The sequence below is a fragment of the Arctopsyche grandis genome, chromosome 6, assembly GCF_051622035.1.
Source record: "Arctopsyche grandis isolate Sample6627 chromosome 6, ASM5162203v2, whole genome shotgun sequence".
NCBI classification, from domain to species: Eukaryota; Metazoa; Arthropoda; class Insecta; order Trichoptera; family Hydropsychidae; genus Arctopsyche; species Arctopsyche grandis.
The window spans coordinates 5311176-5329108 of NC_135360.1; the positions used below are offsets into that span (position 1 = coordinate 5311176).

The 17933-nt window shown below is 34.6% G+C and overlaps 3 protein-coding genes across 3 annotated transcripts in view; 2 read left to right on the forward strand and 1 right to left on the reverse strand.

Moving 5' to 3' along the window:
• LOC143913036 (aldo-keto reductase AKR2E4-like) overlaps positions 1 to 17933 on the reverse strand; it is a 37565-nt gene that overhangs the window by 5212 nt on the left and 14420 nt on the right. The window lies entirely within an intron of this gene.
• On the forward strand, positions 1048 to 4030 carry LOC143913233 (uncharacterized). Its single transcript, XM_077432903.1, has 4 exons — positions 1048 to 1247; positions 1321 to 1644; positions 1733 to 1951; positions 2030 to 4030. Exons 1-4 carry the CDS (start codon positions 1140 to 1142, stop codon positions 3161 to 3163), a joined length of 1785 nt encoding a protein of 594 aa, XP_077289029.1. The 5' UTR covers positions 1048 to 1139; the 3' UTR covers positions 3164 to 4030.
• On the forward strand, positions 4903 to 11195 carry LOC143913234 (uncharacterized). Its single transcript, XM_077432904.1, has 3 exons — positions 4903 to 5099; positions 8814 to 9103; positions 9182 to 11195. The coding sequence occupies exons 2-3, from the start codon at positions 8894 to 8896 to the stop codon at positions 10145 to 10147; spliced, it is 1176 nt and encodes a 391-aa protein (XP_077289030.1). The 5' UTR covers positions 4903 to 5099; positions 8814 to 8893; the 3' UTR covers positions 10148 to 11195.

Genomic DNA, 17933 nt, shown 5'->3' on the forward strand with positions numbered 1-17933 from the left:
AAACAAATCTAGATGTTCAAAATCTTTCTGAAGCAATCGTTGAATACGAGGAAAGTAGCAAGAAACGAGTATAACGATCGGTATAAAGAATATAGAAATTTCTACAGTATTTTATTTTTCTTAAACAATGTTAGAAATATATATACATATGTATCTATAATTTCGATTTAAATTTAGAATTTTGTGATTTTAAAGATGATAACTACGAATACATACTTTACGTTTATTATTCATACAAGTATTATTTAATGTTTCATAGCATCAACTTCAATTAAAACTGTAAAGAAATTTGGAGTATATACTCCAAATTTCAATTCTTAATTTGGTATGTTATACTTACATCTTTTCCCAAAATAATAGAGCAGTTTATAGCTATATAGCTATAAACTGCGTTAAATTTAGACTAAATCTCGACGAGTATTTTTCTAAAACTTGATTTACCAAAGAAGTTGTTTCTGCTTTGATCGAAGAATATTATGTGGCAATTTTGGAATCTTTAAACGTTGCTGCATAATATTGCTGCAGTGTGTACCAAACTGTCTTATCCAGTAATCGACTTTTTGTTTATATATACATATTTACATATTTCTTAATTCTGAGCTTCTGTAGGAATTTAAAAAGTAGTAAACCGGGACATTTGGGTGTCTCGAGAGGTTTGTTCGGAACACCGAGATACGATACTTAAAACTGGTGACAATCCCGATTAATCGGAACGTCTGACAATCCTATACACACCGTAATAAAGAAAATAATAAAACGAAGTCGGAGTCAGTTATTTCACGACTCCAACTTCGCTTTAAATGCTCCGACTGCACAGCCCTGATTAAAACGGACTGAAGCTAATTTTAGTTTTTATATTCTAAATCAGACAGATGAAATAACGATTCTTGAATGACGCACTAAAAAGTAAATAACAAAGAGGCTGAATTCAGGGGCAGATAAAAAAACATGACGTATAAATGAAAGCGAGGAAATGATGTTAAAAAAAGCAATGAAGAACTAATATATTTTTACATTTAGGGTACATAGCGGTAAACTGTTAAATTTAGACCAAATATCAACTACTATTTTCTGACAGTTGTGTTATCAATTGACGTTTGCATATAACTTGTTCCAACTAGCGAATAATTATCTGAATTATGGAATGTAGACTTTGTCTCTGTTCTGCTCCAGTCGAGTCCTCCGTCTCCATCCACGACTATCCTCATTCACAGGTTCAACGCATTTTGGCCTGCTGTCAGCTACAAGTCGGTTACAAATACATACTTTTAACAACTGAATCGTTAACACAACACACTCATTACCATTTTTATTTTACAGGTTAATAATGATGATCTGTTGCCAGATACGATATGTCTTTTATGTAAAAACAATCTTGGATTGTTAAGAAACTTTAGAAACATGTGTATTCAGAGTGAAGAAACACAGAAACGACGGCTGGCCGAGATTTTAGATATCAAAAATGAAGAAATTTTGTTGGACGATTTAATTTGGGAAGATGATATCGGTATTAATTCAACAGCAAATGTCTGTCAACCGGCCGTTGATGATGGAATCAATAAATCCGAATCAAGCAATTCGGGAAAAGAGTCTTTGCAAAGAGACCATTCAAAGCAAAACGCCTTATTAATAGAAAATGATAATGTCAGGAAAAAATCGCAATTTAACGCTTAAGCGTAACAAATGTGAATATGCTTATAATTCATCGTATAATCGTAGTTATATTTTGCAGATACTTGAAGGAAAATCCACACAGGAAAACCCACACAGATGTGAAATTTGTTCTATATTGTTCACTACTAAAACTAGCCTCATGGAGCATATGAATTCTCACACAGGGATAAAACCATACCGATGCAAATTTTGTTTGATTTCGTTTGCTCATAGATCTTCCTTAAGTAGACATGCTATAATTCACACCAAGGAGAAACACGCCATGTTAATAGAAAATGTCAGGAAAAAGCGCAATCTAACGCTTAAGCGTAAAAAATATGTACTCATAATTTATAATCGTCGTTTTATTTTGCAGATACCTGAAGGAAAATCCACGCAAGAAAACCCACACAAATGTGACATTTGCTCTAAATTGTTCACTACTAAAAATACCCTCGAGGAGCATATAAATTCTCACAGAGGGATAAAACCGTACCAATGTGAAGTTTGTTTGATTTCGTTTTCTCATAGATCCACCTTAAGTAGACATGTTATAACTCACACCAAGGAGAAACGGTTCAAATGCGAATTGTGTCCTAAATTGTTTACTTCTAAAGCCATCCTTGTGGAGCATATGAATTCTCACACAGGGATAAAACCATACCAATGTGAAGTTTGTTCGAGTTCATTCACTTACAGGAAAAACCTTAAGCGACATGCTATGATTCACAATGTCGAGAAACTGTTCAAATGCCATATCTGTTTAATGTCGTTCACTTCGAAGCATAGCCTAAAGGTTCATATGAAATCTCACAAAGTTATAAAATCATACCATTGCGAAATTTGTTTGAATTCATTTAGCTATAAATCTAGCCTCAAGCAACATGTAAAATCTCACACCGGGGAGAGACCGTTCAAATGCAATATTTGTTCAAAGTCGTTCGCTCAGAAACATAACCTAGCGGCTCATATGAACTCTCACACTGGTGTGAAATCGTACAAATGCATAGTGTGTTCTAAATTGTTCACTTCTAAAGCTAGCCATGTTGAGCACATACATTCTCACGACGGGATAAAACCGTACCAATGTGAAGTTTGTCTTGTTTCATTTAGTCATAGGTCTTCTTTATATCAGCACTTAAAAACTCACTCCGAGGAGACAACGTTCAAATGCAATATCTGTCCAAAGTATTTCATATTAAGGCAAAGCCTAGTGGTTCATTTGAAATCACACAATGACACGAAACCGTATCGTTGCGAAGTTTGTCTGATGTCATTCACTCATAAGTTTAGCCTCAAACGGCATGTAAAATCTCACAGCGGGGAGAGACTGTTCGATTGCGATATTTGTTCAAAGACGTTCACTCAGAAGCATAACCTAATAGGTCATATAAATTCCCACAAAGGAATAAAATCATACCGATGTAAAGTTTGTTTGGTTTCATTTACTCGTAAGTCTACCTTAATTAGGCATATAAAAACTCACACCAAGGAGATACAGTTGAAATGAGGCTTTTGTTCAGTCATTCACTACACATTCAAGATTATCCCATAAGTTCATATGAAATCTCACACTGAAGAAAAACTGCACAAATGTAATTTTTAATCAAAATCCTTTATTTCGAAATATATGTATGTACATTGCTTTGTGAATTTTTTTACATTTACTGATCACGAAAAGTAATCTATGGCCCACCATTTTTAATGTGAATATCCTCGCATCTACTTTGGCGTTCTTTTTACATACATGTGCAGCTTTGAATGAAATTAATAAAATAAAAATTTCAGAGCCACTGACATTAACATATTGATTATTTCTCATAAAAGTTGTCAATACTAGAAGATTTCACGATACAATAAAAACCGCTAAAAACCATGATATAACAGAATAAAAATGTAAAAGCATTTGAGAAACCTTAAAAATCATTTGAAACCGTTGGAATGTAGCAAATTGCAAAAACATATATGTATGTTGGTTACTAATTCACGCTGTTTCTTTGAAATTCATCTTCATTTTTAAATAAAAGTTATAATTATGAAAAGTTTGAGAGTCGGTGATTAAAATTATTCAGTAAATATCACTTAATGAATAATGGAAAATAACGGAAAAGTTGAGAATTCGATGAAAAGTATTATTTAATCGACGAAACGTGTGAAAAATATTTGACAGCCACTGATTTGATTTTTATGTGCTAAAATTTAAAGAAATATTCGAATTAATTTTAGAAATTTAAAGTCGTATTATTTAAACAAGAAAAATTATAAGAATTAATTTCTATATAAAATATATGTACATATGTATATGTTTTTGTCTAGATAATATTATTTATTTATGTAAATAAACATTAAATAGTCACAGAAAAATAAAATATATTTCGAGAAGTTGTTGCATATTATGTATTTATTCAAACATTTGTATACATTAAAAATTTAAATATTACAAAAAAAGTACATTTAATGATTATTTCATGTTACATTTATTTACAAATAATACAAAAAACTGCAGTCGATCAAATAATCGAATCATATGGAATGACATGTGTAACTGCATAAGATCTCGCTCCACTTAGACTTGTTGAAGCTTTCCAAGATTTGTTCGTCTCATCGTATTCCCAAACATCGCTTAAATTACTTTTTCCATCGTATCCACCTGAAATCAAAACAATATATTAATTCTACATTTAAGACCCATAAATTCAACTCAAGTTGTAAAAAATCTCACTCATGCTAAGCAGTGTGTTTTGAAAGCAGCAGAGACTGATTCCTTCTGCAGGTTTCGGTAGTTTGGTGAATGCTGTCCACACATTTGCATTCGGATCGTAATATTCGACTCTGTCTAAACCAGAAGAAGTATTATAGTCATTTCCACCAGCGACAAAAAGTTTATCTTTGAATGCGATGCTATATAATGGTGAAATCAAAATTTAGTTAATTACAAATTACGTTTTGTGCACCTCCGACTCCCCGGGGCCTTCGCCCCCAGCGCTCCCAACGCCCCCGGAGCCTCCAGCGCCTCCAACGCCCCGGGGCCTTCGCCTCCAGCCCCGAAATGAAAAATAATAATAAATAATACAAAAAAATGAATAAAACGAAAAGTAAGAAAAAAATTATGAAAATGAAATATATTCAGGGGCAGATACAAAAAACGTGACAAATATAAATGAAAGCGAGGAAATGATGTTAAAAAAAAGTAATGCAGAACCAATATATTTTTACATTTAGGGTACATAGCGGTAAACTGTTATATTTAGACCAAATATCGACCACTATTTTTTGTGCTATCAATTGACGTTCGCATATAACTTGTTCCAACCAGCGAATAATTATCTGAATTGTAGAATATAGACTTTGTCTCTGTTCTGCTCCAGTCGAGTCCTCCGTCTCCATCCACAATTATCCTCATTCACTAGTTCAACGCATTTTGGCCTGCTGTCAGCTACATATAAGTCGGTTACAAATACAGTGTACTCTCGATTATACGGGTGCGGATTGTCCGGTTTGCAGATTTTCCGTGCTTGAAAAATATTAATTAATTAAATTATCTTCTTATATGATAGTGAAACGCAACGATTGATTGCGAAAGGTAACCATATGCGTGTAATTTGAAACAAAGGATGTCACACAGAAATGTTTTTCGTCCCTTTTTAAATGTATTTTAATATTGCGTCAATTCTTTCAGTCGCTTTTGATCATCGAAGAAGTAACAAGTGCATGTATTCAGAGCAGATTTTTTCGAACATATGTACATACGGTAATTGGACTATTCGTCACATTGGGGTGGTCACAAAGACAATTTTTGCCATGAAAATCGCGAATACACAATATTTGGCACTCAAGTTCTCGTTACTATGATAGTTATCGTTAGTATGATGGACTTTTCGGCTGCCAGATGTTCCGTTATAGAGATTTTAGTGACTTTGTGACGAGTAATTTGTGACCAGTAATCACCGAACCGTACATACTACGTAGGTTTAATTACACTGAGCAACAAAAAAAAATACCAGAGCGGAGACTAGCCAATCTTTACTAAGTTTGACCCACTGAATTCGAATATGATATTGATTTTTGTTGGTGGGTGATCGTTTACGAGATATGAGCGTTTAAAAAAATCCGCGATTTTTACAGTTTTTTGGCTTTTGCGGTCTTTAACTCAAAATTTAGGATTGTTACGCTCAAAGTGAGTATTGGAATCAATAGTCAGATATTTTTCCTATTCATTGTTATATTTCATTGCTTTAAAATACTTCTAATTAGTTGTCTAGCGAATTTTAAAAGTCAAAAATATTTTTTTTTTCCGTGCTATTTTTCATTTATTTGGCAAATTTTTTATTTCACCACGTTTATAAGGATTGGTTTTCTATCTCAATATATATTTTTTTTATCTAAACGTACTAACTCAAGCGGTAATTGCAACCAGTAGCGTGGTCTAGTGGTGAAAGTTGAATGATCTCGTACTTGATGTTACGAGTTCGATTCCCGCTAAGTCTCGCTATTGGCAAGACCTTGATTTGTCAAGGTCGATCGTTTCTTATCAGAATTTGCCAATTTTTCTGATTTTCATTGAAATGATTCCTGTAAAATTGGCGTTTCCTTCCCAATTTTCTGTTGCGAACCTTTAGTTATTGTTATATCTTAGGTCTCGCCATATTGCTCACCATAGATGTCTCTGTGGTTGTTTATCGAATATAAAATTCGTATTGTTACATGAAAGTTATTCATCGTTATTTATCGTATTAATACGATATTTGTAATATCTGACGATAGATGTCAGATATTGTTTAGATTTACATGTATCTATGTAATAATTATGTGGACCAGAAAGGCGCATTTGGGGTATACCTATTAAGCCTTCCTGGTATATTTGTAAATATGTATGTAAAAATATGTATGTATGTAAAATAAATAAATAAATGTATAAATTTAAATGCTTTCGTTGTGTATATGGTTGTATCGCGTAATATTTTGGGTGCAAGCGAGACGGCATGTAATCCACCTCACAGAGTACAGCGGTCGGACTACAGTTAAAGACCGCAAAAGCCAAAAAACTGTAAAAATCGCGGATTTTTTTAAACGCTCATATCTCGTAAACGATCACCCACCAACAAAAATCAATATCATATTCGAATCCAGTGGGTCAAACTTAGTAAAGTAATTGGTTAGTCTCCGCTCTGGTAACTCAAAAACGTGATTTTTTGTTTCTCAGTGTTATTATCAATTATAATACTTTGTGTGTGAAATAATTTTCTTTGCTCAATATTTCAGATTTACATAGCTGTTCGAAACCGGTCACCGTGACGAGACAGAATGTTAAATTACAGAAAACGCAAATATCGGAAGGCAAAGATCGAAAATCGAAAGATCTTAAGTCGAAATATCAAAAAAAAAAGGTGCATGGTAAACGGTACATACTCACTTAATTTGCGCGAGCAGGATACAACAGGAACAAGAGGAACAGGCTTTTCCTCCCGTATTAATGTGCGCGCGCAGAATACGGGAGGAAAAGCATGTTCCACTTGTTCCTGTTGTATCCTGCTCGCGCAAATTAAGTAAGTATGTACCGTTTACCATGCACCATTTTTTTTTTGATCTTTCGACTTAAGATCTTTCGATTTTCGATCTTCGCCTTCCGATATTTGTGTTTTCTGTAATTTAACATTCTGTCTCGTCACGTAGACCCGTTCGAAACATATAAACAAAAAATAAGTTATAGGCGTTCGCGAGAGATTGTGATAGTTCTGCAGGTCCTTCAAAACGAAAAAGTATGAAAATGTCAAGATACGAAGATTTGGTTGCAACTATACCCATATAGTTAAATCAAAAATGAACAGAAGGAATACCAATTAGCGGTCAAATGTGTATGGAAACAGCCAAGTTTTTCCATGAAAAATTAGGATTAGTAGACAACTTCAATGCTTTGTCTGGCTGGTTGACTAGATTTTTTTTATATTTTGGCAACAGAAGTACTAACTATAGGTAGGGTTGCCATTCGTGACGTATATACGGGACGGTAATTGGACTATTCGTCACATTGGGGTGGTCACAAAGACAATTTTTGCCATGAAAATCGCGAATACACAATATTTGGCACTCAAGTTCTCGTTACTATGATAGTTATCGTTAGTATGATGGACTTTTCGGCTGCCAGACGTTCCGTTATAGAGATTTTAGTGACTTTGTGACTGAGTAATTTGTGACCAGTAATCACCGAACCATACGGGACATGTCCCTTATTTCACTACTCGGTCCCGTATTTGTCCCGTTTTCTCCAAAAACAGACTGTCGATTTCATTAACACTGCTGTGGAATACATTGATATGTGACTCTCAAGCAAGTTCCTGAATTGGGGGGAAATAGAATGAACCGTTGAATATTTGCAAGTAAGGAACATCGATGTTGGAAACAATGAGCTTCTTTTCAACCAGTTCGTATATTTAAAAGATTATTTAAATAAAATAATACCAACGAAAAGTGGGACACAACGCTGAAATTGCGTATGGAAGAGAAATGGCTGAAGTTTTTTTAGACATACCAAGCATATTGAACAGAAGTCATGTTTAATAAAAATATGTGAGTATATATTTGCCATTCCAGCCCACAATGCCAATGTGGAGAGAATATTTTCCCTAATGTCAAAACAATGGTTGGATGAAAGAAATAAGCTGGCAGTTGAGACAGTTGAGGCAATTTTGGTTTGCCAGTATAATTTTAAAATGACTTGCGCCTAATTTTATCATCATGTAAATGAGGAAAACGATTTAATTAAAAAAGTTAAATCATCGTTAAAATACGATTGGGCTAAAAAGACATAATTTTTGAAAATAAACTATTACCTACTTTTCTATGTTTTATTTATGTAGCACTTAAATGTCCCGTATCAATTTTGGCAACCCTAACTATAGGTACTAACGGCCACACATCTGTTTAACTATAAGTGTTTTTCTCAATAAATAATGAGTATTAAAATTAAGAAACAAAAATTTGTGTTGTTAATATAATATTATACTTGAAACCAATTCAAAATTTGATGATTCGGATTATCCGTGTTTTTTAATTATCCGTGCCCTACCTTTCCAGCATTAGCCCGGATAATCGAGAGTATACTGTACTTTTAACAACTCAATCGTTAACAAAACACACTCATTACCATTTTTATTTTACAGGTTAATAAAGATATCTGTTGCCAGATACTATATGTCTTTTATGTAAAAACAATCTTGAATTGTTAAGAAATTTTAGAAACATGTGTTTGGCCGATATAAGTGATGAAACACAGAAACTATGGCTGGCCGAGATTTTAGATATCGAAAATCAAACTTTGTTGGACGATTTCATTTGGGACGATGATTTCGATCTTGATTCAATAACAGATGTCTTTCAACCGGACGTTGACGATGAAATCAATAAATCCGAATCAAGCAATTCGGGAAAAGAGTCTTTGCAAAGAGAAAATGTCAGGAAAAATCGCAATCTAACGCTTAAGCGTAAAAAATGTGTACTCATAATTTATAATCGTCGTTTTATTTTGCAGATACCTGAAGGAACATCCACGCAGGAAAACCCACACGAATGTGAAACTTGCTCTACATTTTTCACTACTAAAAATGCCCTCGAGGAGCATATGAATTCTCCTCACATACAGATAGACCCGTACCAATGTGAAGTTTGTTTGATTTCATGTTCTGATAGATCTGCCTTAAGTAGACATGTTACAACTCACACCAAGGAGAAACGGTTCAAATGCGAATTGTGTTCTAAATTGTTTCCTTGTAAAGCCAACTTTGAGGAGCATATGAATTCTCACGCAGGGATAAAACCATTCCGATGTGAAGTTTGTTCGAGTTCATTCACTTACAGGAAAAACCTTAAACGACATGCTATGATTCACGTCGAGAGACCGTTCAAATGCCGTACCTGTTCAAAGTCGTACACTTCGAAGAATAGGCTAAAGGTTCATATGAACTCTCATACTGCTGTGAAATCGCACAAATGCATAGTGTGTTCTAAATTGATCACTCAAAAAGATAACTATATCGAGCACATGAATTCTCACAGAGGGATAAAACTGTACCATTGTGAAGTTTGTCTTGTTTCATTTAGTCATAGGTCTTATTTACATCAGCATCTAAAAACTCACTCCAAGGAGATAACGTTCAAATGCAATATCTGTCCAAGGTCTTTCGATTTAAGCCAAGACCTAGACGTTCATTTGAAATCACACACTGACATAAAACCGTATCATTGCCAAGTTTGTCTGATGTCATTCACTAATAAGTTTAGCCTTAAACGGCATGCAAAATCTCACAGCGGGGAGAGACTGTTCGAATGCGATATTTGTTCAAAGTCGTTCACTCAGAAGTATAACCTAATAGGTCATATAAATTCTCACAAAGGAATAAAATCATACCGATGTGAAGTTTGTTTCGTTTCATTTACTCGTAAGTCTACCTTAATTAGGCATATAAAAACTCACACCAAGGGGATACAGTTGGAATGAGGCATTTGTTCAAAGTCACTCACTCCGAAGGTTATCCTATAATATAAGTTAAATATAAGTTCAGCCAGCAGCATAGCTCGGTCGTTAAGCTTCTACTTAGCGTCGAGAGACGCCGGGTTCGATCCTTGAGGCCGGGCCTCGAATGAAAAATTAATTTTTCAGAGTATGCTGTTGGTTAGACCTGGATTTGTGACTTCAGGTTGATCGTTTCCTATCAGAGTTTGCCAATTTTCTCTGATTTCATTGTTGAGACGGTTCCCGGGAAAAAAAATTGGCTAAAAATCTCTCCTATACGATATGTCACCTATAATTTGTTGTTAATTAATGTACAATAAATAAGTTTGTGTACCAATTGTTAGATGTGTCATTGATTTACGAGCTTTACAGTGTCTCGTAATTCAGTGACTTATATAAAAATGCTGCATTGTATTTGTAATTGGCCAGGAAGGCGCATTGGGGTTTACATGTAAGGCCCTCTTGGTATATATGTAAAATTAATAAATAAATAAGCGGCTTTAGGTGTTATATTGTTGTCAAGTTACGATTGTCCACAGACATTCCTAAATAATTTTAGCATCAGTTGTATTTGATGCTTGGTGGTTGACGTACATATGTCTCGTAATTCAGTGATTTATATAAAAATGCTGAATTGTAATTTGTAAATTTGTAGTTGGCCAGGAAGGCGCATTGGGGTTTACCTGTAAAGCCTTCCTGGTATATATGTAAAATAAAATAAAAAAATATGAAATCACACAAATGTAATTTTTGCATTTGTGTGATTTCAAAATATAATAGCAAAAAAAAAAATGTAATAACAAAACTACACAAATATAATTGTTGATCAAAATCCTTCATTTCGGAATATATGTATGTACATTGCTTTGTGTATCATGCAGTTAATTTTGTCTCGTTTATTGATCACGAAAAGTAATCTATGGCCAACCATTTTTAATGTAAATATCCTCGTATCTACTTTGGCGTTGTTTTTAGGTACATGTGCAGTGAATGAAATTAAAATAAATTTTACAACCCAAATGATTAGGAATTTACTTTCTCCTCTTTTATTGTATTAACCTATCCAGAACACAGATTACATGATGTTACACCGAATCCGTGAAATTGTCTATTACACACATTCGGCAAGATAATTACCGAATGCGTGAAAAATGCAAGCACGTCGCCCAGTTCACGGATTCGGCAAATTCTTTGGCGAATGCGTGTAATCGGCAAGAATTTGTTTGCTCAAAGCGTGAAGTTGGCAAATAGACAACGGCGCTCCGGTGTTGTTTTTTAGAACTAATCAAATGTCATTAGATCAGCGATCGCCAACATTTCGGACCTCACGAACCACTTATGTCATAATTTTAAATCCTTTTAACCACTAATATGATTATTATGGGTGACCGTGAAAAAGTCGAAAATATTCGTTTATCATGCATATGTTACACCGAATCCATGAAATTGTCTATTACAAGCATTCGGCAAGAGAATTGCCGAATGCATGAAAAATGCAAGCACGTTGCCCAGTTCACGGATTCCGTAAATTCTTTGCCGAATGCGTGAACTGGACAGCGTGTTATATTATAACCAAGTGTCAAAGTGACAGCTGAATAAGGATGTTTAATTTAGTTTAATTTACATATTATTATGTATAATATGATTACATACATATGTTTCACTGTTAAAATATTGATCAAAATGTATAAAAATGACATTAATTTATGTATAAGTCATATGAGATGATCGAAACATATGTATGCAGTCATATTATACATAATAATATGTAAATTAAACATCCTCATTCAGCTGTCACTTTGACACTTGTCCACGCTGTCCAGTTCTAAAAAACAACACCGGAGAGCTGCTGTCTATTTGCCGACTCCATGCTTTGAGCAGACAAATTCTTGGCGAATACACGCATTCGCCAAAGAATTTACGGAATCCGTGAACTGGGCAACATGTTTGCATTTTTCACGCATTCGGCAATTCTCTTGCCGAATGCGTGTAAAAGACAATTTCACGGATTCGGTGTAACACATATGAAAAACGGTTAGTATATATATATATATATATATATATATATATATATATATATATATATATATATATATATATATATATATATATATATATATATATATATATATATATATATATATATATATATATATATATATAGCAGTGGCGTGCGGTAAGACTCTCTCTCCCCTCCTCGTACATCCTCACTTAATTTTCGCGAGCAGGATACAACAGGAACAAGAGGAACAGGCTTTTCCTCTCGTATCCTGCGCGCGCACATTAAACAAGGCTGTATGACAATAAAAAGAGATAATTTCACCCCATGGCACGTATATATATTATATATACATAGTATCGTTTACCATGCACCCTTTTTTTTGATCTTTCGATTTTCGATCTTTGCCTTCCGATATTTGCTTTTTCGACCTTTTCACTTTCGGTCCCGTGAGGTAGACCCGATTATCATGGCACGAAAGTCTTAATAATAAGTTAACTGATTTTTATCTCTATGGGGGATGAACGAATGAGACGACTGGCATGTTAATGCACGTGTTTTATTTATGACAGCCGAAGGCAGAGTGAGGTGGCTAACTCCGAACATAATCGAGTTGGTCCCCACTCGCAGGAAGGTGACCAAATTCGACCATGTCGTATAGCGAGCCGCCAAATCTCCAATGACTTCAAGCCAAAATCTGTGTCGAGCTTTACTTCAAGCCAAATTCGGTTCGGTGATTACTAGTCATGTGTAACAGGATAACCGGTCGCTCTAGATCGGTCACACGTCATCACCCGTCACACTAAAACTGGTCACACGCAAAAATTGGTCAGGAGAAAACTGGTCACACCTAAAAATTGGTTACGATAAAACTGGTCACACCTAGAAATTGGTCACGAGATAACTGGTCACACCCAAAAATTAGTCGCAAATACTTTTTATTTACGAAATTTTTATTATTATCGACTAGACATATGAGCTTTGCACGTTGATACGGACATAAGAGTCATAATACTCACACACACTAAAAAACGTTTCTTTACGATTTCGTGTGTCTCGTTTGACTTTTGCGGTTCGTCAAAGCCGAACACCATCTAATATCTCGTCTATCATATCCAACTTTCCTAAAGAACACACACACACACAACGTGGGTTCAATATCAGATTACAGTTTATCCATAAAGCTTTTTGCCGGGATGGATTTCATTGGCGCCGTCCACACACACACGATATCAACATACGATATTTCCATATCCAGTTCCCATATTGCAACCTGTGGTTGCTATTTAGGAACTGGATATGGAAATATCGTATGTAGATATCGTGTGTATGGACGGCGCATTGTATGCTGGTCTACAATGAAATCCAGCACATTGCTGAATATACTCTTTATCACCACCCATCATCATGGGAGAAGGAGTACTTTTAAAATGCTCGCAAATTGTATCGATATAATCTTGTAAAGCATGTCGCGAATTGTCAAATATGTCTTCAATGATACTTCCTACCTAAAAACAAATAATCTCTTGATAATTATAAGATATTTTCACAAAAAAATTACAATTTGTATTCATATGTACATATACAATTTGTATTCAATACTTCCAATCCATTCTCTCGAGTTGACAAAAGATTTTGTCTTATCTTCCAATCGAACTAAAACCCTCTGTATTTATTGCAATGTGGGGATTTCTAAATTGTAACAAGTTTTAATGTTTTGTTTAATCCAAGAACATATTGACTGCAAAGTTCTGTAGCCGCAACCCCAACCCTAATATAATGTAAAAATAACAAAAACCGTTGATTGATGGTTTTTTAACATTTTGAATATTTAAATTAGTGAAAACCATTTTCCTGTTGTTTTAAGTATCTTAAAGCCGAGACGAATAGAAGAGGCCTTCAGCAGTGGATGGCGAATGGCTGTAAATAATGATATACACATGTGTTTTAATTTTTTAGATTTAAATATAGAATATATTATTCATTATAGATACATGTTTTTGTAAATTTAAGTTCCTTCTATTTTAATTTAACATAATTACACGATTGTTTTTATTACAATCTGCTGCAGGAAACTGCAGGACATATGATATGTATGTACATACATTGTACATATGTATCGGTTGCGTGCGGTGAAATTCTCTTTCTTTTTGCACGGGCAGGATACAAGAGGAACAGGCTGTTCCTCTTGTATCCTGCCCGTGCACCTTAAATTTTACCGCACGCCACTGATATGTATGTATGATAGTTTTAACACCTTGAGTCTAAGAAGCCACGAAGTGACAGCAGCGATCTTATCACAAAATTTAGCGTCGCAGCCATTTAAAAGCCCTTGTTAGAAGCTTCTCATCAAGGGGCATATCTATATGCTAAGGAAATAGCCGAGGGATTGTTAAAACAATGTGTATAGTAATAATTGCTAAATTTCCATTAGGCTCTGAAGCACGAAAGGAAATTCAGCACATTCCGTTATTGAACGATGTATGAAATAGCGCAATCAAGATCTCAGTGATAATATTTTACAGTAAGTATGTTAAAATATGTTAAAACCAGTCCTCTAAAAGAAAGTATTCGACTGGACGAGTCAACTGATGTTGATGATTGCAGTCGGCTGTTGGTATTAATGCAATACATCAAGGAAAAATATTTGAATTTAAATTTAAAAAGTTAATTCACTTGTTTGTTTTCATTCGATTTCAGTCGAAGAAAAATGGTCGAACCGATTAATAAAATAAAAATTTCAGAGCCACTGACATTAACATATTGATTATTTCTAATAAAAGTTGACAATACAAGAAAATTTCACGATACAACCTAGACCTAGGTATCATCACGACTTGCGACCTAAAATGGTCCGCACATATAAATCATATTGTCAACAAAACTTACTCATTTTTGTATGTTATAAAGCGGGTATTCAATTTTCTAAATTTAACTATTTTAACAAAAATATATAAAACTTTCATCAGACCTAGACTTGAATATGCTTTTAACATATGGAATCCTCATTTTAAAAAGGATATTACATGTATTGAAAGGGTTTGTAGGCGGGGTAGGATGTGTTGACCGTATCCCAGCCTAACGAAACACTGTTGTGCTTGTTTTAATAAAGTTTTATTGTTTGCCTAAATATTGTACAAAGGTATTAGAATATGTGGGCAAAAGTATGTCGTTCAGCGGTCTCTGGATATGGTAGAGTGTCGCTGGCTCGGCATTCGGCTATGTTCAGCAAGTCTCTGGATGCGGCAGTGTGTTGCTGGCTCGTTGTTCGGCTATGTTCGGCAAGTCGCTGGATATGGTAGAGTGTCGCTGGCTCGGCGTTCGGCTATGTTCAGCAAGTCTCTGGATGCGGCAGTGTGTTTCTGGCTCGTTCGTTCGGCTATGTTCAGAAGGTCTCTGGATGCGGCAGTGTGTTGCTGGCTCGGCGTTCGGCTATGTTCAGAAGGTCTCTGGTCTGCTGCTATGTGTCGACGCTTGCTGCTGTGGGTCGACTGGCGTTGTTTGGGTTGTACCTCCTTTTATAGTGTTTCTGGGTATCACGTGACCCGTGGTGGCTGTTGTTGATGCGTAAGCGAGGAATGTGCTTTTGTCGATGGGGTAGAATTTTCTGGAATGATTGGTACCGTTCCACTCGATGTAGTTATTGGCTGCGGTGTGCTTCGACCAGTTTGGTTCCACTCGACTTGTAGGGGTAGAACTTACTAGAAGGTTTCGGCACCGTTCCGCTTGAATTTAGTTTAATGACTGCAGGTGTGCTTCGACCGGTTTGTTTCCGCTCGACTGGTAGGGGAGGAGCTTTCTAGAAGGTTTTGGGAATGTATTCTGCGTCGCAGTAAATGTCTTGATGGTGACGAGATTCCCACAGGTTCAAAGGAGAATTTCAAAGATTCCTTCTGAACTCAAATCACTTACTTATAATGAAAGATTGAAAATAATGAATCTCACTACATTGGAGACGAGAAGAACTAGAGGTGACTTAATCGAAGTCTATAAAATTCTTAATAATCACTATAATTGTCATATGTCTAATGTTATTTCATTCAACACAAACACTCACCTCAGAGGTCACTCGCTTAGACTCCAAAAAGATAAATCTAATAAATTGATCAGAGATACTTTCTTTTCTAACAGAGTGGTTTCAGTTTGGAATAGTCTTCCCAACGATTTAGTAACCTCTATTAATATTAATATTTTTAAGAATAAACTTGATACTTTTTTTAAAACCAAAGGATTTTTGTGATTCTTCTTTCCCATAATCATATTTCTGTATTTTTATCTTTTTTGTTTATATATTTTTTTTCTTCTCTTATTTTATTTTATTTTAACATTGTTTTTTTTAATGTATTTTAATTTTTCTCATTTTTTTATTGCATATATGTATAATTTGTAAAATATGTGTATTCAAACCCCTTGGGCCTATCGGCTTTGCCGCCTCCCCCAAGTATATCAAATAAATTAAATAAAAACAATAAAAACAATAAAAACCATGATATAACAGGATAAAATGTAAAAGTATTTGAGAAACCTTAAAAATCATTTGAAACCGTTGGAATGTAGCAAATTGCAAAAACATATATGTATGTTGGTTACTAATTCACGCTGTTTCTTTGAAATTCCTCTACATTTTTAAATAAAAGTTATAATCATGAAAAATTTGAGAGTCGGTGATTAAAATTATTCAGTAAATATCACGTAATGCAGCGGTTTCCAAACTTTATGCTACTATGCCTCCCTAAAAAAAATTTTTTTTTCCGCGCCTCCCTACCTTTTATCTTTTAATAGATATAATAATATAGACACGTTTTAAATAATAAACCTTTATTTAAAAAAAAATACTGCACACTACAATAGACAATAATAAAAAGGTTTTGCTATAACATAAATTTATACGAACACGTATATTTATTTTTATATTTAATTACTAATTAAGCTACATCTAACACATCAAAATTTAATGCGAATGATGTTGTTGTTTATTGGCACAAAGTTAACCTGGCTCGATATTTGGTTTTCATTGCAGCTAGTGTGGAAAAGCCCGTTTCGCATAAATAAGACGTTACAAATGGTAGAAGCACTTGCATTGCTTTGCAATACAAAGATTCATACTCTCCACTAAGATTCATCCAAAATTTAATTATGGTTTCATTTTGAAACATTTGTTTTAGTGAGCTATCGCATGATAATTCTATCAATTTTTCTTTTTCGGTGGTTGTCAGCTCGAATTCGTCTTCTTCATTGTAGTTAAATGGATTCTGTATCCACAAAAACTTTGAGAAATCAAAGTGTTTGAAATAATTGGAAAAATGCAGCACTAAACCATCCAAGTGGTCAATAAAAAGATTTTTACTTGCTTCAATATTTTAATGAAAGTTTTTAATGAAAGCTTTTACTTGTCTTTTTGAACAAGTGGGTGTATTTGTGATCCCTGCATTGATCCCTGCATTCGTAAACAAGTGATTACTACCAGTTCCTAAATAGCAACTACAGGTTGCAATATGGGAACTGGATATGGAAAATTCAAGAATATCGGGTGTAGATATCGGTAGTGTGGACGTAGCCAATGAAGAACCAATATATTTTTACGGTAATTGGACTATTCGTCACATTGGGGTGGTCACAAAGACAATTTTTGCCATGAAAATCGCGAATACACAATATTTGGCACTCAAGTTCTCGTTACTATGATAGTTATCGTTAGTATGATGGACTTTTCGGCTGCCAGATGTTCCGTTATAGAGATGTTAGTGACTTTGTGACGAGTAATTTGTGACC